Source organism: Takifugu rubripes, chromosome 20, assembly GCF_901000725.2.
Source record: "Takifugu rubripes chromosome 20, fTakRub1.2, whole genome shotgun sequence".
In the NCBI taxonomy this organism is placed as follows: domain Eukaryota; kingdom Metazoa; phylum Chordata; class Actinopteri; order Tetraodontiformes; family Tetraodontidae; genus Takifugu; species Takifugu rubripes.
The window spans coordinates 8,251,171-8,271,937 of NC_042304.1; the positions used below are offsets into that span (position 1 = coordinate 8,251,171).

At 46.0% G+C, this 20,767-nt stretch overlaps 3 protein-coding genes across 4 annotated transcripts; 1 reads left to right on the top strand and 2 right to left on the bottom strand.

The window, feature by feature from the left end:
- The first annotated feature begins 141 nt into the window (after nucleotides 1-141).
- On the top strand, nucleotides 142-11,324 carry shc2 (SHC (Src homology 2 domain containing) transforming protein 2). Of its 2 annotated transcripts, XM_029828360.1 has the most exons (14): nucleotides 142-1,022; nucleotides 2,750-3,007; nucleotides 5,099-5,169; nucleotides 6,703-6,763; nucleotides 7,152-7,271; nucleotides 7,440-7,493; nucleotides 7,676-7,727; nucleotides 7,975-8,101; nucleotides 8,344-8,524; nucleotides 8,890-8,983; nucleotides 9,283-9,456; nucleotides 9,532-9,857; nucleotides 9,953-10,104; nucleotides 10,223-11,324. In XM_029828360.1, exons 2-13 carry the CDS (start codon nucleotides 2,828-2,830, stop codon nucleotides 10,079-10,081), a joined length of 1,569 nt encoding a protein of 522 aa, XP_029684220.1. In that variant the 5' UTR covers nucleotides 142-1,022; nucleotides 2,750-2,827; the 3' UTR covers nucleotides 10,082-10,104; nucleotides 10,223-11,324. The 2 variants fall into 2 exon arrangements, with proteins under 2 accessions (XP_029684220.1, XP_011613122.2); XM_011614820.2 differs by lacking the exon at nucleotides 142-1,022 and having other exon boundaries at nucleotides 1,057-3,007.
- A 196-nt stretch (nucleotides 11,325-11,520) lies between these two features.
- On the bottom strand, nucleotides 11,521-16,196 carry LOC101070930 (ankyrin repeat domain-containing protein 24-like). Its single transcript, XM_029828795.1, has 9 exons — nucleotides 16,023-16,196; nucleotides 15,081-15,244; nucleotides 14,280-14,989; nucleotides 13,886-14,202; nucleotides 13,380-13,613; nucleotides 12,767-12,943; nucleotides 12,526-12,702; nucleotides 12,358-12,423; nucleotides 11,521-11,845 (listed from the first exon to the last, which is right to left on the bottom strand). Exons 2-9 carry the CDS (start codon nucleotides 15,242-15,244, stop codon nucleotides 11,777-11,779), a joined length of 1,914 nt encoding a protein of 637 aa, XP_029684655.1. The 5' UTR covers nucleotides 16,023-16,196; the 3' UTR covers nucleotides 11,521-11,776.
- Nucleotides 16,197-16,477: 281 nt separating this feature from the next.
- LOC105417933 (ankyrin repeat domain-containing protein 24-like) lies at nucleotides 16,478-20,427 on the bottom strand. Its single transcript, XM_029828796.1, has 12 exons — nucleotides 19,994-20,427; nucleotides 19,628-19,758; nucleotides 19,459-19,547; nucleotides 19,311-19,375; nucleotides 19,167-19,224; nucleotides 19,007-19,077; nucleotides 18,780-18,886; nucleotides 18,080-18,252; nucleotides 17,184-17,270; nucleotides 16,819-16,845; nucleotides 16,624-16,743; nucleotides 16,478-16,491 (listed from the first exon to the last, which is right to left on the bottom strand). Exons 1-11 carry the CDS (start codon nucleotides 20,063-20,065, stop codon nucleotides 16,733-16,735), a joined length of 891 nt encoding a protein of 296 aa, XP_029684656.1. The 5' UTR covers nucleotides 20,066-20,427; the 3' UTR covers nucleotides 16,478-16,491; nucleotides 16,624-16,732.
- Between the last annotated feature and the right edge of the window lie 340 nt (nucleotides 20,428-20,767).

Consider the following 20,767-nt stretch of genomic DNA (forward strand, 5'->3'; position numbering starts at 1 on the left):
AGCGTGTCTCTTTCACTGTCGCTAGGAAACCAGACGCTCTGTTGTATGTGAAGCCCGTTTGTTACGCAGCAAGATAAGGAGGCAGTGAGCAGTCTTCACGTTTTTGTCGACGTCGTCTATCTTTGGCTCAGTGTGTGTCTCGAAAACAAAATCGGACGCATGACGTTAGAGAATCAGTAATGTCTCATTTTCCCTTAAATTTATAGATTAAGGTGGACGTTTTATTTAGTTTGATGAACTTAAATATCACTGCTTTTGCTATTTTATCATTATATACCTTTTCCTACTGCACACTCGTGTTTATAAACCATAACAATAGTAATAACGGTCATCAATACAATTAACCTAAAAGTGTCTAAACACACTTATTTCATTTCAGGCATTGACGTTGGTCCATTGGCTCTCTAGGAAATGTACAAAAAATATAAACTTGCTAGGTTACATCATATAATTTGCTCTATGTGAATGCCAAATTACAGTAAGAAAAATGATGTTTCTTCACACTTTAAACACACAGTATCATTTCAGCATGTTGTTTTTATAAATAATCCATGTTCTTCACAGGTAGGGTCACCATGGTAATGGCTGTTAATAGGTGGAACTGTATTCATAGCATGATTTGTTCCACTTCTGTATGCAAACCACTAAAGTTGGGAAAATAACAGTTTATCAGGTCATTAACATGGGGTTTATAGTGCTTTGTTTTTTTTTAGAATTGCTAATTGATTCATTTCCTTCAATTTTGATTCAAAATATCCTTTTAACTTGATCTGTTATTTGTTTTGAGTCTGGCAAGAAGACAGGGCATAATTAGAAAGGTCAGGTATGGATCCTTGCTGGTTTATCAGTAACTTTCAAACCAATGAGTGTTAGTTGTGAAGCGGCCGTGACAGCGAGGAGGCCACAGTTTGTGGATGTTGAGCTGAGCTTCTTTGTACAACTAGCATGAGCCCTGATCTCTTCTGTGAATAAGTTGGTGGTCACTGAGCTCCGACCTCCTTTCTACTCAGCCTGGCATATTGGTAAGTTCTTTCATTTTTAGCCCCTCTTATTACAACATTAAGTATTGGGATTGAGTAAAATATTCGACCACGTGTGTAATCTTGTACCAAATTAAATGGAACTAACTTGTTTTTTTGAGTTAGTGAAGGCACAAAGTCTTCCCTGCATCTGTTTAGGTAAATATTTATTTAGTCAGGATATTTGCCTTCTTTTTGCACAACAAATGACTCCAACTGTTATTTCACTATCAGCGCTGCTCACATCAGTTTTTTCGCCCATATTCCTGCTTCTGCTGTGTAAGAATGTAAAAATCACCCCAACCTATAGTGACATTATCAAAATCAGTAGTTACAGAGAAGCCTCTTGATAATACATGAGAAGGCAAGTGGAGGGAAGCATTAAAGGGTTTTTGTGGAAGCAATCAGAGCAAAGTGGCGGATTTCTCCCCAGGGAGATGAAAGAGAGGGAAGTTGGGATGCAGATACAGACAGATGGGATGAAGAGGACGGTTTCAGAGATGTGAGGGTTGCGCCATTGTTGCTTTTGTGTCCATAGTAGGTCACATGAACACAGGCGTCAACTATCACGAAAAGCACTTACTCTAATTGGATGAGGCTCGATTTACACTTACATTTATGATTCACAATCAATGTTTTAATTCTAATCTGTGTTTTGCCTGTTTATATAGCCCCCTCAGTTTGAGAACAAACAGATTCAGAATTTACAAGTTATATAAGGGTGTAAAAATTTTCAGTTCTTATTAACATTTCAGACCGCTACAGTCACATATTTTTACATTATAGTGATGAATAAATTCTTTGTGTGTGTGTTTGCATGTGTGTGTGTGGGTGGGTGGTTCAGGCAGATGTGTTTTGGTTCATATAAGCTGCATGGGAGCAGTTGGGCAGGGCAGGGCTAATGACATCATCCACAGAGAGGGAGGGAGAGGGGACGGGGGGGGGGGACTGGGAGCATTCGATCATGCTGGTCTAAGGCACTGAAAGGAGGCAGGTCAGACACAGAGCTGCGCGGCAGTGGGACAGGGTGCATGTTTGAACGCGGGGATCGCATCCAGCTGACGAGGATTTAGGACTTCACCTGGGAGATTCGCCCTTCACTTTCCTCTTCTTTCATCCATTACACCTCTCCCCTTCCCCTCCCCCTTCCCTCGCCACCCCCTCATCCTCTGGCTGTTATCCGCTCCACTCAGCTCCTGCTTCAGGCGGCTCCTCCGGGCATGCTCCTTAAGCCAAAGTATGACCGTTTTCGCAATGAGTCTGTGACCTCCTCCGATGACCTGATGCAGAGCTTAGCCATGAGCAGCAAAGTTGTAGCCACGCCGGTGGTCCCCTCCTCCGCTCCGAGCCTCCCTTTGCCTCCGTTGCCTCCTCTGGATCCCGGCGCCAGGTCGTCCTCCTCTCCCGGGGCTGCAGCCCTCGCCGACTCACCTTGTTTGGATGGCGAGCAGGATGCCACGACCACCTTCTGTATGCTCATTCCAAAGATGCCCCAGTGGAAGTTCTCCAACTCGTTGCTCAGCCGGAGCCCGTCCAACACCGGCTCCGGCTCCAACTCTAGCAAGGACTCGGGAAAGGCAGCAGCAGCTCCTTCCCATGCCCCTGTCCCGCCTTCTTCTTCGTCCCCGCAGAGGAGCAGTACCATGAGCTCCGCTGGTGGACCAGTAGCGAGCCTAGCAGCGGTGCTTAACTCATGTGACCCTGTCTGTGTCACCCCGTGTTCCTTGCAGGCCATCCGAGGGCAAAGGGCAGTCGTGGCGGCAAATTCTGCAAGTCCAGCGGGCCACGGATTTGAGGCCACAGAGGCCATGGCAAGCCCCGGGGGCAGCAGCTCCAGGTCTGGCATGAACCGCAGGACGAGGGTGGAAGGCATGTGGTTGGCGGGAGAGGACTTCAGCCAGAAGGGCAGCTTCATCCATAAACCCTCCCAAGGCTGGCTGCACCCCGACAAGAAGATTGCAGGACCAGGGGCGTCTTATATCGTCAGGGTGAGTCTTTGAGTACTTTCCTCTCCCAGAGCATCTGTGAGGCACAGATCCTGTCTGCAACAACATCAGCTCAGGGCTGATTCGATCCCAGAGGTCACAGCGACTCGGTTTATCATGCAGCTCAAGACTCGAGAGAAGAGCAGATCAGTTAATATAGACAGAAACGTGTTGCGAGTGTGTCGACGTGTACAGGAGCTGCAGGGACACTGATACCACAGCACTTGTATTTGCCTTGTGTATTTTTGCACATGCGCTCCCATCTTATCCACTTTGCACGGTTTCATTTTACACGAGCAGTGATTTTTATCTCATAACTCTGCCATATTTATAGTTAGAGACGGATATTACACAAACTACAAGGAGGTGGAAGATCAGAGAATGCGCATGGGGGGAAAAACAATTTGCTGTGAGGAATGTCTCATCACTGCGAGCTTTGTGTTTACAAAGCTCTCCCCTTCCCTCGGCCCCCCCTCACACCACTCCCCCCTTCTTCCTTCTAGTCCTCAAACTAATGACAAGGCTCTTGATTAGGCCAGTCTGGGCCCCGAGCAAACGTTCTAACAGCATTATACAGGCACCATTCATTCCTATATTCAATTACAGATAATCACAGTCATTTTGCATCATGTGATGTGCAAGACGATGGTTGGATCAGTGTGGGAGGGTTCCGTTTGCCCCGGCTCCTTTTCGAACATTGCTTTCCATGGATGTGTGACACGCTGCTTCTATATCTTATTTAATTATGAGGTCAGACTTTTTCAATCTGAAGCTAACCTATAGGTCATTTCTGGACAGACAATAGCATCCTTTAACGGTGGGAGTGGAGCAAAGTGACAGCAGCTCAGCGCAACTCCTCTGCAGGACAAAAATATGGTTCTTAGTGTTTGGTTTCATCTTTAGTGCTTCGAGTCTGGGCTGGAGCTGCCACCCAGGCAGCACAAACTCCACCCTTATATAACGTAGATAGATTTTGTTTTGTTATCTAAAATCAATGAGCAGAATAAAGTGAAACATCCACAATTGAGAAAATGACCTTGGGTTCATCACACACAAAAGTGATCATATTAGAAAGGCAGGACTTTAAAAACAACCTGATGCCTCTACTCCTTAGATCACGTTACCCTCAGTATGCTTCCAACTGCCCCTCCCAAATAACACATCCTGTAGACTTCATCAAATTTGAAGACACGATAAACAAGTAAATTCGGGAAAGAAGGACAAGCTATCTGCAGATCTGGGTTACTCTGGTTGATGGATCAGCAGATGCGCGTGTGACAATGGAGCACAGAGATCCAGACCATTTTCTTGATGGAAGACTTCCCTCTGCCTCCAAATCTGGTTAGAATGCTCATTAAACTCTCAGACTCCAATCTCTCTCTCTCTCTCTCTCTCTCTCTCTCTCTCTCTCTCTCTCTCTCTCTCTCTCTCTCTCTCGCTCTCTTTCCCTCCTCTCTGCCAGTTATGATGTCTGTTTACTGTCTGTTGCGGTTACCAATAATCCTGGAAATACACTCAATTCGACACGGAATCCATTCAGGGTGCTGCAGCAGCAGGAAAATATCAAAATTAAGTTGAATGAAATTAGGTATAAAGGTACTTACATCACATAAACTGTGCGATATTCCTTTTTTTACATTGTATTTTTTCATGTCAGGGTTTGTTTTCTCATTTAACACTCTATTGGGGAAATTCTCAGAATACATGTTTATTATATATGGTTGCTGTATTTACAGAAAAAGGTCTGTATTCTTGTCACTGGTGGTAAACCTCATGGTTGTGTGAAAAGGAGCCTCCTCGCTGGCATTTGTAGACAAACAGACACATCTCCCAGAGGCCCATAGCGCTTGTCCCTGATTTGGAGCTTTTAGCACCGCTAATCTAGTCAAGGTGCCATTAGCACCTCAACCTAGCAGCCATTAGGAAGCTTCTGAGCTGTTTCTATTCACTGCCAGGAGGCCCGAAACAGAAAATTAGCAGAGTATAATTAGAGTATAAAGTGTGTCAAGAAAAGGAGAAGGAGACTTGATTCATGGGCTTCTGTGTTTTAATTCTCAAACAGCATGTTTTGTTCCTGTTTGATTGTTTTTTCAGTATATGGGCTGTATTGAAGTACTGAGGTCAATGCGCTCCTTGGACTTCAACACAAGGACTCAGGTGACGAGGTAAGCTGGTCCCCTTTGGCGCTGGTTCTGGTGGATCAGGAGAATTTGATCCAAGATGAATAGATTACGTGAAAAAACTGTACTATCATATGTCTCTACAGTAAATTCATAAGCCACTTGAAAGCTGCTTATTAGAATGATAGTGTTCTGATTTTCAGCTAGGCTTTATTGTTTTAGCCTCAGTGTTATTGGTATTATTTTACTTCTGTCAGAGACAATCAGATGTTCCTGAGTAAACCCTCAGTGTTTTTAAGCACGCCCTGCAGACACGTGATGTTATTGTCATAAAAGCAGGTTTCCTTACCCTCCCCGTCCTCGCGGGAGAAAGTGCACTCCCCCCACTCCATCTCTGTCGTTCACCCCGTTCCCTTTCTCCTCCACCATCGATCGGCGGTAACCGGAGCCCGCCGCACATCCAGGGTTTAAGTGCAACGGGGAGGAGGCAGCAAAGATGGAGTGATAGAGAGAGAGATCTATTATTGATGATGTTTACTAATAACCATGGAGAGCTGCATCGGCCCCTGTGAACGCGCCCTTCTGGGTAATGTCTGCAGCCATAACTTACGTGGTGAAGGGAGGGGGGCTTTTAAAACCAAGAGGAGAGGGAACATCAGCTGATTGCTACAGAATTTGGTGTCTTGTGTAATGCACAAACACTTTTAGTGGCTGCTCATAGACAAATTTCTAAACATGCATGCTAAGGAGTGACCATCTGTCCCCTAAACAACACGACAAACATGCAGAAGTATTTTTTTTTTGGAAGGATTTAAAACTATTGTGCAGGTGCTATCAAACCTCATGTCGCAGATTTTCCCCAACAGAACTCTTCTGTGTCAGCGTTAAACAGCAACACCAGCAGTAATGAGGTCCGACATGTTATTGCAGAGAAGATACCATCACTGCAGACAAAAACAACTGCCCCTCCCTCGCTTGCTTCATCTGCCCTCTCTTCAGCACATGTCTTTTTTTCCCCCTCAAAATTCCCTGAGAGGACCTTTACTCGAGCTGGGGCCCAGGCTGCTTTGTTTTAAATATTTACGAGCCACTTGATAGGGGCAGCTGGATTTTTGACTGCTGTCCCTGTTGTCACTTGGCAGCCTGAGCAGGAGCTGCTGCCTCTGCCTCCCATTATGGCTCCATCGGACCCTCGGAGGGCAGAAGCTTTAAACGGCCATTAGGCAACCACAGAGATTCGCCGGCTTTTGCACTGTGGAGGGTGTGCAAATGCTGAAAGCAGCCCAAGCTCATTTTTGCAGCAGATTAACTGGAGGTTTGACAACTGTTCTTCATGCAAGGGCTTTAAACATCAGTCTAAGAGCTGGTTCAGAGGGGTTTTTTTTACCACCTTTGAACTGTGATGGGTCTGTGACCTTTGACCCATCCGCGGGGAGGGAAACAATCCTTCTGTTCATGTTTAACCTCACATTTTTATAAGCCTCACTCCAAAAACCTGGAACAACATGATGGGGAAAAAAGCACTTAATCGGTGTCTCCTGTTCTGACTGATGACCTTTTCTTTACTCTCCCCATCAGGGAAGCCATCAACAGGCTGTGTGAAGTGGTGCCAGGTGGAAGAGGAGCGTGGAGGAAGAAGGTCAATGGGATCAGGGTTTATTTCTCTAGTCTGCCAACTATTTGTACATATTTATTTTCAAATGGACAACTTTGGCTTTTGTGCAGAATTTCATACCTAGGATAAGTATGAGATATAGTTATTATACTAATGAAGGGGTAGCTAAGTCTGGTAGTAGGGGGACATGCCAGGACACCTTCAGAGCACCGCTGAGGTACCCTTGAGCAAGGTTACAGAGCCCTCACATAGGGCCTGGTGACTCATCATGAGCTTGTGAGCTGCCTTCAAACATGTTGGGCTGGGATTGGCTCCCCGTTACCTCAAAAGGGATACTCACATATATGACATATGTATAGAAATGTGAACACGTGACTGTATTTTAAACATGAATTGTGCTGCTTTCCTCTAGTCCACGAACAAAGCGCTGCAGACAGTCATGGGGAAGAGTAACCTGCGATTTGCAGGCATGAGTATCGCCGTCAATATTTCCATAGACGGTCTCAGTCTGCTCATCCCAACCACACGACAGGTCTGACTCTGGTTTATTATCGGAACAATATTCCCTTAGTGATCCTTGTCCCACATATTGTTTGGGTTGAACCTGTAACCCCCCATCTGTGTTTTTGTGTCCATTTCTTCTGTTTTTCACCCCACAGATCACAATGTACTATGAAATGAACCTATTTTCCCTTTTCAGGTGATTGCACATCATCCCATGCAATCTATCTCCTTTGCCTCTGGGGGAGACACAGTGAGTGCAGCCCCCCCACCCTTCCCTCCTGATTTATGATGCTGTCAGACATTTTGGCAGACTGCACGCTTTGACTGCATTCCTTGCCGGTTTCCAATCCCATGACTGAAGAACCAGTGATGTTACTTTAGTTACGTGGGTCTAATTTATGTCTCTAATTGATTCCCCCCCATCTGTTGCAGGACACACCAGATTATGTTGCGTATGTGGCCAAAGACCCAGTGAATCAGAGAGGTCTGCATACTTCATATAATGGCATATCAAAATTAGATTATATCACATGCCCTGATCACACACACACACACACACACGATTATCTGAAACCATTTCCAGGAAAATGTTTGTTTTTTGTTGCTCAAGGCTAAAGCTGCTTAATTTTTGGCATTTTTAAAAACTAATTCATTTCCATCACACATATAGTATTTATAAGGACTTTGTTGTGTTGTGATGTTGAGCCTCCTTTGGTTTATGTCTCGTACAGCTTGCCACATCCTGGAGTGCTCCGACGGTTTAGCTCAGGGCGTCATCAGCACCATTGGACAAGCGTTCGAGCTGCAGTTCAAACAGTACCTGCACAGCCCTCCCAAAACCCTGGCCTCAGTGGAGAGGTGAGAGGCTGCCGAATCTCACACCCCTTTTATTTTCCCCATCCTGGTTTCAAATGAGAAGCTTCCTTTTCGCAGCAACAGCTCCACAAATGTACGGCAGATGGATACCAATGAGCTTCAAATGCGTCATATGTGATCAGACTGAAACTGTATGAAACCCAAATATCCCATATTAATCTCAGGACTTTTCACTTTCATTCAGGTGTGAGGTAAATTAAGTATGCATATATTTACCTTTGTAGGTCTGTCAGGACAGAAGAGCCTATATGGGGGGAGGAGGAGAGTTTCTCTGACCACAATTACTACAACAGCATACCAGGCAAGGAGCCTCCCATTGGGGGCGTTGTGGACTCCAGGCTCAGAGGGAATGGAGCTCTGCTGGGTCACATCCACAGCCAGCTGCAGGGCTACACCACCACACAGGTGACTCTCCAGACAGAGTGTCAACTGGGAATTGTGACCTTATCTAATTATTGTGACCTGATCTGTATGCATGAGAGCAGCCTCACCAACTGCATTTAGAAGGGTGATGGGCTCAGCTTCTTATTCGGCAAAGCATGTTTGACCTTTAGCAGACAACCAGATTCATGTAGAGCTCTGCGTCATGACAGAATTCATCATCCTTTCCATGCAGCTTGTTCAACATACTGTAGAGTGACATCATCTGGCTAATGTTTCAAATAGAGTGCCTCAAAACTGCATTATGCGGGGACAAGACACAAGTGAGTTTTTGAGGTATAAATGCATTAAGGGTGTTGTTCTTGTGGTGTGTATGCTGATGTATGTAGATGGGCTCACCTGCCAGGAGGAATCAAGCATCTTATCCATCAGGCCAGCTGTGCTATGAGCTTCACTGGGACACTGAGACCACCAGCAGCTCAGGTGAGACTCCCTGTGGTGGGATTGCGCAAGAACAACTGGGAACTAAAAATGGAAAAAACAACAACAAACAAACAAAAAAAAAACAACCTCAAACTCTGACAGGACTTAAATTCACTTATATTTTATTTATAACTAACTGTCACAGTCACAAGTGCCTCCGGATATTTAACTGAGACACATTTAGGCAGGCCGATAAACCCAAATAAGTTGTTTTGATTTCAACCGGTAGGTGGCGACAAATAACTGATGTCAAACGCATTTGTCAGCATCTTCCTCATACGTGAGCCTCTTTTGATTAGGTTTGACTTCAGATGGTTACTTGTGTGCTGATGGCCAGTCAGCAGGCGGCAAAGATTATGAGGAGCATCAGTATGTTAACACCCAGAATCTGGACAACCTGACTTCACAGGGTGCAGAAGGTCCCAGAGCGGGTCGTGCACCTGACAGTCCCCTAAAGGACATCTTTGACATGAGTGAGTCAACAGAGACAGCATGGGAGAATCTGAAAGACAGATAAGAGTAACCATGTGTGCATTTTATCCATTAAGGGCCCTTCGAGGATGCCCTGAAGCTTCATGAGGCATGTGCCGGAGCTGCTGGGCCCACCGCTGCTGCAGCTGGTGGCACCCAGGTCCTGGAAGACCAGTGGCCCAGTCCTCCACGTCGCAGAGCCCCAGTGGCACCGAATGAGGAACAGCTCCGTAGAGAACCATGGTATCACAGCCGCATGAGCAGACGGGACGCAGAAAGACTCCTGATCCGAGACGGAGACTTCCTGGTCCGGGAGAGCACCACTAACCCGGGCCAGTACGTGCTGACTGGTATGCACTGTGGCCTGCCCAAACACCTCTTGCTGGTGGATCCAGAGGGAGTGGTGAGTATGGCAGAGAGCAAAACTGCTCCAACGTGAAGCCAACAGCAAAGGTTTTCCACATTCATGACTGTTGGTTTGCTGCGGACGCCATGCAGGTCCGAACCAAAGACATGTTGTTTGACAGCATCAACCACCTTATTGCATACCACCTGAAGAATGAGCTGCCTATTGTTGCGGCAGAGAGTGAACTGCACCTCAAACAGGCGGTCAGGAGAAAACCGTGAACCGCCTGCTTCTGCAAGAGATGGTAAGCATGCAGAACACTGTAGAGATGCAGAAGAATATTGAGAAAAATCGATATTAAGTTTGATCTTGTGGTCAGTGTTCACAACATCTGTGGCTTTCTGTGTATGTATATTTACCAGGTGAATTCTCGTCGTCCTGTCTTTTAAGAGAAAATCCGGAAGTGCTTTTTTCACCATCCCTTCATGGAAAAGAGAACTTTGGTGCCACTTTTCAGGGACAGTTTTGAAGAGACTGATTATCAGACACTTCCTTGCAGCTCGTCTTGTCTCTCCTCCTTCCAGGATTACACCAAATCATCCCTCGCGCCTCACAAACTCTTCAGCATGCAGCTATTAAGCTACCAAACAGAATCTACGGTTGGACTCACATCTGAGCCGGAAAAACTTTCATGGAGGAGGGCGACGCCCATTATTGTTGGCCCGTGTGAGTGACACGCTTTACGTGAACTGAACGGTCGCATCAGACAGCAAAAGGTTATGCTCAGATTTGCATTTAACCCCCAAATGGACGTCTGACTACAAGGTGTAATCTCTCTCACCATAATCATGTTGTGAGGGGATGTAGATGGTCAGCTGTAGATATGCTCCCTGTGTATGGATGAGCCTGTCAACATCATTGATCCGACTGATCAAAAGAACTCCACGGCCCCTCCGACTTCAGTGCCTTAACACGTGCACAGACGGCCATCTGCATCAGAATGTGTACAATGTGCGTTTGTGCCCCCGATGCAAAACTGATTCTCTTGCTGCATCAGTGTCAGACTCGACAAACTCCAGGATAATGAAGCTGTTGTACTTGACAAACATAATTCAAAGCTGCTCTTGTCACGCCTGTTCTGCTCTCCTGTTGCATCACAGCTGCTGGCGTCTTTGTGGACATTCCTTCAGTGTATCTTCATGTCTTGGAGATGAGCCATCGATCACACTGGCCTTTGTTAATCCCAGCTCAGGAGAATCCCGCTAACTCATCACCTTCATCCCACTGTCATGCTTCTGTCCTCTGATAATGTGACGTGACCCCACTTCTGCCAACCTGAAATCTCTCACGTGTTTTTCGTAGTTCCGTCTCCATCAGTCAGAATGGTTTAAATTGGGCCCTCTGCTGTTCCGCCACCCCATCAGTGCACAAAGAGATGAGGTGGGGTCTTTTTTTTTTTTTTATTTCTCAGGACTTTTGGTTTGACCGCTTTGATGCCTTTTTTTGTCAATAAAGTTAATTGAAAAGAGACCACAAGGGTTTTTCTGTGAGTTCTGACATGTAATGCCCAGCTGTCCAACGTCCCGTGCACACATGCTCCAGCCAAATTAAGACCAGATTTTGATCGCCCCAAAATAGCCCCGCAGAAGCAGCGCAGCAGGTGTGGCTCTGGAAACCTGCTCTGTGACTGCACAGCAACGGAGATCCGAAGGATAAAAAAGAAGATGTATTTGTTTTTATTACAGAATACATTCACACCGTCATTGTCTAAAAAATGTTTTTCTTTTATTGCAACCTCAAACCCCTGAAGTACAGGCTGCTCTTTTTTGTTATCAGCCTGGATGTTACCCAACTTTAGCTTGCCTGGACCCAAATCAGCCGAGTTTAGTTTCAGAGCTGCTGATCCAACAGGTTGCTGTGTTAAAGATTCCGACCTGTAAAGGGTTCAGGAAGTGCAGAGAGAGAGCTGCTGGTGCTCACGGTCCCTGCTGTGACATCCTCAGGATCTGGAGCAGGAGACCCTGCACCTCTTCATCCATTCGACCCTGTTGAAACCAAACAGCAGAGATTTTTTTTTTTTTAAAAACATGAAAAAGGCAGCAATGAAACACTCAGGGTGGGGAATTAATACCAAACCTGACAGATCTCTTCTGTCGAAAGATAACAATAAATAGTCCACAAAACGGCTAATACTGGATAATACTGAACCTATTCAGCGCCAGCTAAAGTAGGAGGACAAAAGGAGGTTCAGGAAAGTTCAATGTTAAAGGTGGCTACCCTGATAGAAAAGTGGAAACCGACACCGTAGGTGTTGGCCACTGTTCTATGCACCACTTCTGAAATTTCATCTGCCTGGTGCACAGATCACTCTCGCTCTTAACTGTCTTGCCCGACAAAGATAAACCCCGTCAGTACAATAACTACAGATGCAGCCAGTAACAAATAGCTGTTATGATCAAAACTATCAGAGGCAGGCTGTGACAGGACCTTCATGTGGAAATCTCACACAAACTTGTGTTCTGTGATCTTTTTATGCTGCTGCGTCCATCCAACTCACCTGCACAGCTGCCAGTAGATGAGAGCGATATATAGTCACAACTTGTTTGTGCTTTTTCTCCCAGTCCTGTAACAAGATCGCCGGAAATGTCTAAAAGCTCTTAAACCAGGACATTCAGACACCATAGTCTCCTTCTGCGAGCAGCTTTGTTGGCAGCCTTTCCCTCACCTGGAGCTGCTGGCTGAGTATGGCGATCCTGTTCTGCAGCGCCATCTGCTGTCCAGGATTAGTAGGATGAGAGGAGGACGAGGAGGTGGGGGTGGAGGAGGAGGTAATGCCTAAAGGAGGTGAGAGGGCTCCAAGGGCCTCCTTTAGCCGGAAAACCTCCTTGGATAACTCTGTGATCTGTGCAAACGTAGAGACATCAGTTCTGCTTTAGCACGGTGAAAAGCTCCTGGAGAGCTCTCACCTTACGATCCTTTTCCTTGACCAGGCCCTGGGACTCCTGAATGTCCTTGTGTAGCTCCTGGATGTGGCTGGATTTGGCCTGCAAGTCAGCCAGCTGTTGCTGCACCGAGGCCAGCTGCGACTCTGCCACCTGCCGTTCGCTCTTGTTGAACAGAGCCTCTCGCTGCACCTGGAACACCTACGGGGGAGAAACATGTGGAACGTAGATAGAGACCATTTTGTGCAGACCAAAGGTTTTCCTAGTTTCTGGGGATTTGACTGTCTTGAATAATTCTACGGTATCAGTTTTTTAAAGTTAAAGTCCTCATAAATGAAGTCCCTTACTATGCTAATACATCGAAGGTTTATGTCCCATCTTACTGGTGAGGATTATATTACTTTTTGAGTGTCATCAAGAGCTTACAGCACTATAACATGACTTTACTAAGCACCTGCAGAGAGATGAGAAGGAATGAATAGAGAAGATAATACATCTGAATAATTTAGAGGGAAAAAGAGGCCTTCATGGAGCATGGTTCACTTTGTGGTAGACACAACAGAATATGGCAGTGGTTGGTATTACAAAGGTTTGAAAGGAGTGGATAATGACCTCTCTCTCACACACAAACACACACCTCAGTGCAGGTTTTCTCATGTTTTCGCGTCAGATCATTGAAACGGGCCGTGGTTGCGTTGATCTCAGCCTGCAAAGAGAGTCGCAGGGCCTCGTGGTCCTCCTGGGAGACCATGCCGTGCTCTGTGGCCTTCTGGGACTTCAGCTCTCTCAGCTCCATCTCCTTCTCACTCAGAGCCTCCTGAGCTGCTGCCAAGCTGCTCTCACTGGCCTGCAGAGAGCGCTGGAGCTCTGCCTGAGAGACAACAAGCACAAATATCAGACATATCGCAGCAGTGTGGCTCTATGTTTAGCATGAGCGGAACTCAAATGATGGTTTTTTTAACATTAAACAGTCACATCATATAGTTTATATTTATTAGTTGAGAAAATACCTACATCTCAAAGTTCAAAAATCTAATTTCTTCCTTTATTCTCAACAATGAACCAAAATTATTTTCCTCTTTTTTAACAAAGGAAATTGAGCAACGCGTTTGCCTCAAGAGCTGAGGTTTGAAAATTTGAGACCTTGATTTTTTCATGTTCCTCTTTGGGGATAGCGTCCTGCATGGTCTGCAGTTTGGCCTCCAGAGTGGCTGCCTGTTGCTCAGCCTGACCCCTGAGGAGCTTTTCCTCCTGGAGCTCCTGCAGCGTCTGAGCCAGCTGCTCCGACACTGCAGCCAGCGCCTCTTTATGCTTCGAGAGCGGCACCGCGTCTTTCAGCTGCAGGGCATCCTGTGCACGGCTCTCCCGCTCAGCGCACAGACAGTCGAGAACCTGGGCTGCTTCCTGCCTCGCCACCTCCAGTTCTTCTCTCACTGCTGCCAGGGAGTGTCTGGAGTTCTCTGGAGACAGAGGCATGACCTTTCCCAAACATTTTCTCTGGAAAGTGGTTAAAGTGGAAATAATGAATACTGCTCACCTGGTAAAGAAGGCTCTGAGCTCACTGATTGCTCCTCTTCTTCCTCCTCTTCCTCATCCCCAGCTTGAGAAGGTCTGAGTCTCTCCAAGTCCAGGAGAGCATCATTGAGCCTTCTAGCCACCTCCGCTCTTTCCCTGGCCAGCTGTTCACACTGGAGCCCCAGAGTCACCTGCACCTCCTCCAACTCGGAGCGAGGCACACATTTCCGGAGCTGCCCCTCTAGCTCCGCAACGCGCTCCTGAAGACGACGGATCTGATCTCCACTTCCAGCTGCACCTCCCTCTTTACCTGAATTCCTGAACTCAGCCAGGGCTGCCTCCAACTCAGCCACTCTGCCGCGAAGGAACTTCACCGCTTCTGCGTCGTCTCCTTCCCCGCCATTCTCTTGTTTCCCAGCCAGAGCGGCCTGGAGTTCCTCTACTTTCTCTGTCAGCTGCTTGACCATGTCACTGTCACCACATCTTTGAGCTAGCTCCTCCTCTAAATCCGTCACCCTCGATCTCAGCTGTTGCACTTCTTGGCTTGGACTCTCCTCCTCCACAGTATCCCCAAGACCATGCTCAACAGAGAGCACCCCGAGGCGCATCTGCTCCCTCAGCTCCTTCAGCTCAGTTTGGGAAAAGGCCAGCTGCTCCTTCAGCCCTTGAAGCTTCTCCTTCAGAGCTTCCACACTCTCTGCATCAGCATCTCCCTTTTGAGACTTCTCATCGCTGCAGTACAAGACAGAGATAAGAAAGGAAGAAAAGACGCCATTAAAGACATTAAGTTTTTGGAAAATATTGGTAATATTTTATTTCTTACCACTCCTCTGCCACACTGGTGGCATCATCTGAAGCTCGGGCCTTGGAGAAACGATCCTGAAGTTCTTCAAACTCCTTCCTCAGGGTCTCATATTGAGTGATGGGGACAAAGTCCGAGCTAGAGGCCTGCATGTCTGTGTCATCCTTCTCAAACATTTCCAGCATCTATAGATAATAAAGTATTACAACTAGACTCAATATGGTTTCATAATAGACAGTATACTTTATACTGTTAGCCAAAACTCACTTTTCTAATGCGTAAGAAAGATCTTTAGTAATGCATTTATGATTTATTAATGGCCATGCTGACTAAACACTACTGACGTCAAACATTGCTCAACCAGAGCCTCAAAGAACGTTGTTTTTCATTGGCTAATAAAGTACTTTAGGCACCTAGCAATCTGCTCAATTCTGTTTAACTAGGGAGCATTGTTAAGGGTGTAATGTCATGGTGCCTTTTAGACATTTGCTCTTATATCAGACCACAGACATCCTGATCCTCCAGGTCATCTTGACTGCATCAGCATTGGATGAATCACCAGGAAATATTAGCACATCTCTAATCGTGATCCACTTAATAAAGAATGATGGGAAAGGGCCCCCCATGTCTGCATCTGATGATCTATTTATACCTGAATGAAACCACTCCATTAGTGTGTCAATGCACAAGTGAGCGGCATCATAAAGTTAAAGTGGTGATGACTAATGCTTGGGTCAGGCATGGACTCCTATCAACATAAGAATTAACATCAGCATCCCAAGACAGATCTATTAAGCACTTTACCATCAATTGCTGCGCATTACAGAGCCTGTAACTCTGTGTGTGTGTGTGTGTGTGTGTGTGTGTGTGTGTGTGTGTGTGTGTGTGTGTGTGTGTGCGTGTGTGTGTGTGTGTGTGTTTAAGGAATTAGATGTGCTTGTATGAAATTTTCCCAGAGTTTACCTGCACTTTCAGAGCCAATTCAGAGTTCTGAGAGGTGAGTTCCTCGATTTGATTGCGCAGCTCAGCAACAGTTCCTGGGTCTGCAGGTGCAGGAGAAGAGGTGGGCTGAATCTGGGACTCCTTCAGAGGTGGATTCGTCAGGACAGGCTCTGGACTGCTTGGAGAGCAATTTTTCTGGAAGTCCGATGAAAAAAAAACAGCAACAATTAGCGACAAATAAAACCCCAACTAAATGAATGTACCTATGTGCTTCCTGGTAGCACATGTTCGTATGAATGTTGATGAGGAAGATGTGCATGCTCTGTGAAAGCCCCTGGGAAGTTCATGTTACAGGCATACCTGAGAAGTCAAACATTTCATCAAGGTCCTCAGAGTCACTGAGGCCATTTCCATGACCCCTCTTCAGCTCCTCGAGCAATTTGTCTCTCTCTGCCTCAGCCTCCTTTAGACGCTGCTTTAGTTGGGACAGCTAAACACACACGCACACACACACACTCAATAGTACGGTGTAACCTAGAGAAACCTTAGCTAGACGTTAGCGAGATTATTAGAGATCAGATTTTCAGACACTATATACGTTGCATTCACTGTCGTGCAGTACCTCCTTTAGAGCAGAGAGGGCGCTCTGCTGCTGCTGCTCCAAAGTTTTGATCTTCTGGAGCAGACGGCCTCTCTCCAGACGCAGACGCCGGATCTCTTCAAACACTTCTTCATCCTCCACCTTAGATGATGACATAAAACAATTAAATATGACAAATAGGTACTCACTGAGATACTGTGGCCTGGTACTCTGTACCTGAGATTGTTGCTGAGGTTCCGGGGGCTGGGGAGAGGCAGAAAGGGACCGAGGCTCAGGGGACGGAGCAGGCAGAGCAGGAGAGGGTGATAAATCCTGAATAATGGTGTTGAGAAGACACATGCACAAAGCTGGAGCATCTCTTATGCCAGAAACATAGATGTAAAGATTTGCATGTAGATCAATGATTTATTTTTTTTAATCTTGCTTGTACTTACATCTTAAAATTTGGAAGTAAGATACACAAGATAAATGAGAAAATATTTCAACTCAATTGAAATTTTATTCCCAGTTGTTATGTGTTTAAATAGACTAACAGTTAATTCATTGATAAAGTGGTAATATTGCTTCGGCTTAGGCTGTACCGGGAGAGGAGAGCGCGGGGGTGGTGGAGCTTTCCTCTTGCGGGGTGTAGTGCCGCCTTGCACTGATGAAGTGGATGATGGGATGTGCTGAGGTTGCATGCAGACAGTTATGATCAACTTAAAACAAAGCAAACTATGTGGCATCAGACAAAGGTTAGCAAAGGAGGCGGAGGATGAGTTGCTGCATAGCAAACACAAACACACACACGTAAAATAGGACAAACTCACATGGAAAAACATGCACAATATTATTGGCCAGGGTAGGCCGTGATCATTATAGGGTGGGGTTGTCTATCAAAGCATAGCAGTTACCTCCTCATTTGCAGCTTCAGAAGCTACGTATGCACAGGGAAAGAGACATAAAGTAAGATAGTTTAAGAAGATAGAAGATAGAATCTTGTTCTGTTGCAATTGAAAAAATACCATCAATGCTAACTATAGTTAATCCACGTAAAATCTGAGATCACAAAAAGCCCCATGTGATGCATCATGTGCACCCTATTCTCACTGTCATCCTGTGTGTTTTTTTAAAACAGCCACACATCTGCTTTTCATATGCAGAGACTTTTTTGGAAGTGACGATAAAAGCAAGACTTCTCTCTGTCGCTCTCTTTCCCTTTTTCCCTTTGAAAATCCCACCCAGCTGTCCTCCTCATCCACTTCCTCCCAGATCGATCGGGAGCCACAAACAGAAGCTATAAATTGATCTGATCTTCTGTTATATCGCGCTCCAAACCTGGTGACAAAGGCTATTACCCTTTATTCTGACTTCAATCTGACTAAATTATGTCTATTATGAATTCAGAGTAATACCACAAAAAAAAAGAAAATATTGTGCTGGATTTATCCAACTGCAAAGGGAAAATAAGAGCCAGACTGCAGGCGTCATACTGAACCTGGCGGCGGTCCATGCTGCAGCATCTGCACGAGGCGCTGGTTCCCCGTGGTTGCGCTGTAGTCGGCAGCTTTGTGGCCGAGGGCGTCAACCAGTTGTGTGCTGGCTCCGCCTCGCAATAAAACTTGTACGGTCTCAACGCTGTCACTCTCACACGCCAGCATCAAAGCGGATCTACGGTCCCGAACAAACGAGGGCCGATTGTCAGCAATTTATGAGCCATATTCTCAATTCCGCAATCACATTTCATCATCGTTGTATTTTGCAAAGATCAAGCTGCAGTTTTCCTCTGTTTCTGTTTTAATTTTGAACATTACTGTCAGACCGTTAATGTTAAAGGAAGCACTTGGCTCTGAACGTTGCCGACTAGATCAGGCGTTAGAGATTATCGTCCACTCCAAAGGGCCTGACAGCTGAAAAACTGCAAGCGGATGCCCCCTGCTGAAGCCTCTGATCCCCATCCTTCCGAAATTATGGACAGTTTCTGCATCCTGACCCTCACAACCCCACCGCTGTGACAATAATTCTGAATAATCCTGAAGAGGCTTTTTTTGGTGGGGTGCATCCAGTAGCTTAGCTAGCTGCAGCGGTGATCTGCCTCAGTGCTGTCTGACCCTCTCTGCTGTTCCATCTGTCACAGCTGCAGAAGCAGACAGCGTACACAGCGGAGGTTCAGAGGAAGAAAATGATGGCCACATCACCTTCCTTCATTGTCTTGTATGTTTGCATTGGCACCACGACCCAGAAGAAAGGCACACAGCGCCGCTCTGCTCATCTGGGCAGCTAAAATCAAAGGGGTGGATCCATCCTGATGCAAAGACGTTTAAAACTTGAGTAAAATTATCCAGTAATACTCCTAATGGAGTGAATAAAACAATTTAGCAAGCACAACATTGGAACAAATCTGTCAATAAATTGTCCATCCTACCTCATCTTGAGCATCCAGATCAGCTTTAAAGTCCCACAGAATCTCAGTGCAGGACAAGCATCCACTGAGGGCTGCGGACAGTGGTTATAATTGAATTTCATTAGTGCTGCTAAAAATGCTGTTACTTTAACCCTGCTTAAACTAGTTAAGTCGGAGTTACCTGCATGGTGGAGAGGCATCCTCTGGATGCTATCAGTGCAATTCACTTCTAATCTCTCCTGTTTAAAAAATGTAAAAATTAGATAATATTAGAAAATATTACACTATCCTTCATTCTTTTACAGCTTTTATTGATGCACTTTACTTGTAAGAGTCTTTTTAAACATTCTGACTGGCTGTTTTTGGCTGCAAGGTGAAGGGCGCTGAGGCCTGGAAGCAGTCAACAGAAAAGGAAACACATGTTTATTAATAATCAATAACACCTAATGGCTGGATGGCTTTGAATCTCCTACCAACACCGTCTGTTACAGTGAGGTCTGCCCCGTGAGCGATGATGACCTCCAGACAGTCCAGCCGACCCAGGGACACACCGAGGTGGAACCTGCCAGGAGCAAGAAGGTCAGATGTGCACACGATGTTCTTCATGGTGGTCATTTCTGAGTGACCAGGTCAGCGACTTACGCGGACTTGCCCTCAGCATCCAGTTTGGTAGGACAGAGACCCTTTTTGATAATGAGAGCCGCAACTTTCTCCGGTTCATTTTGCTCCACCGCCTGCAAGAGTCTCTCATCACTCCTACTCCAATCCTGACTCTGGGAGGGGGATTAAAAGCACACAACACCATTGTGTAAAAAGATAATGATAGCAGTTTAGTAAGACTCTGCAGAACAGCACCATCCTCACTCTAAAACAGGAAAAAAGACAACCAACACTTGAGCCATGCAATGACAAAACAGGTTTTAAAGCCCCTATTTGAAGGTAGAACCATAAACACTTCCATCATCTATGTGATTCCAGAGAGGAGTAGATGGGAGAGAGGATACCTACGGTTAACGGCAGCAGGCTGAAACAAGGACAGAGCTTCTTCATCAGGCTAAAAACAGTCTGCTGGTGATCCATATCAGTAAAAAGAGCATTGCAAAGAAGTGAGCCAGTGCTGTGTGTGGACACACTGCCGCCTGGCTATATCACGCACCCGAGCGTCACCGTTGACAGAAGTCGCTTTTATAGGCTGCAGCAAGTCGCAGAAAAGATCAATATACCTCCAATGGCGCTACCTTTCCATGTTCCAAATCAGCCATAGCTGGTCTGTCTGCCACACATCTGGTGCTCCCACCTCTGTCTGTTCTGCACTGTCCTCATTTCTCTAACCTAATAATGTCTCCGCAGCCTCCTCCTTTAGTCCTTGTACTAATCTCTCTTTTTGGGGGTCTGGTCCTGCACGGCAGACCTAGCAGCTTTATTCTGTTTCTCTGCAGTTACAGAGGAGGGCCTGTGCGTCAGCAAAAACACAAGGAAACAGGGCCAGTATAACTTTGGCTGCTGTTTGGAAAAAAGAACAGACGCAGAAGAGCACTGAGAGTTTTATGAAAAGGTTATATTAAACATAGACATCCATGAAATACAAGTTAAAAACAGTGAATCAGTGAACAGGACCCCCTCATTACAAAGCCTATTGAGATCGCCATCGTGATGACAGCAGGGTACCAGAGACTGCGTATGTGTGTGTGCGTGTGTGTGTGTGTGTGTTAATAATTGAATGCTACCTGAGATCTCTGCCTATAGCAGCAGTCTGCAGAGCCATGCTCTCCTGCTGCTGCT

Coding starts and splice junctions, on each gene's coding strand:
- shc2 (XM_011614820.2), top strand. CDS start 2,240: ATGCTCCTTAAGCCAAAGTATGACCGTTTTCGCAATGAGTCTGTGACC. Junction 3,008..5,098: donor GGGCGTCTTATATCGTCAGG/GTGAGTCTTTGA, acceptor TTGTTTTTTCAG/TATATGGGCTGTATTGAAGT. Junction 8,525..8,889: donor AGGGCTACACCACCACACAG/GTGACTCTCCAG, acceptor TGATGTATGTAG/ATGGGCTCACCTGCCAGGAG.
- LOC101070930 (XM_029828795.1), bottom strand. CDS start 15,244: ATGCTGGAAATGTTTGAGAAGGATGACACAGACATGCAGGCCTCTAGC. Junction 14,990..15,080: donor ACCAGTGTGGCAGAGGAGTG/GTAAGAAATAAA, acceptor CTTGTACTGCAG/CGATGAGAAGTCTCAAAAGG. Junction 12,944..13,379: donor ATGAGAAAACCTGCACTGAG/GTGTGTGTTTGT, acceptor TCTCCCCCGTAG/GTGTTCCAGGTGCAGCGAGA.
- LOC105417933 (XM_029828796.1), bottom strand. CDS start 20,065: ATGGATCACCAGCAGACTGTTTTTAGCCTGATGAAGAAGCTCTGTCCT. Junction 19,548..19,627: donor GATGCTGAGGGCAAGTCCGC/GTAAGTCGCTGA, acceptor TGCTCCTGGCAG/GTTCCACCTCGGTGTGTCCC. Junction 16,846..17,183: donor CCCCGCGCTCTCCTCTCCCG/GTACAGCCTAAG, acceptor GCCTCTCCCCAG/CCCCCGGAACCTCAGCAACA.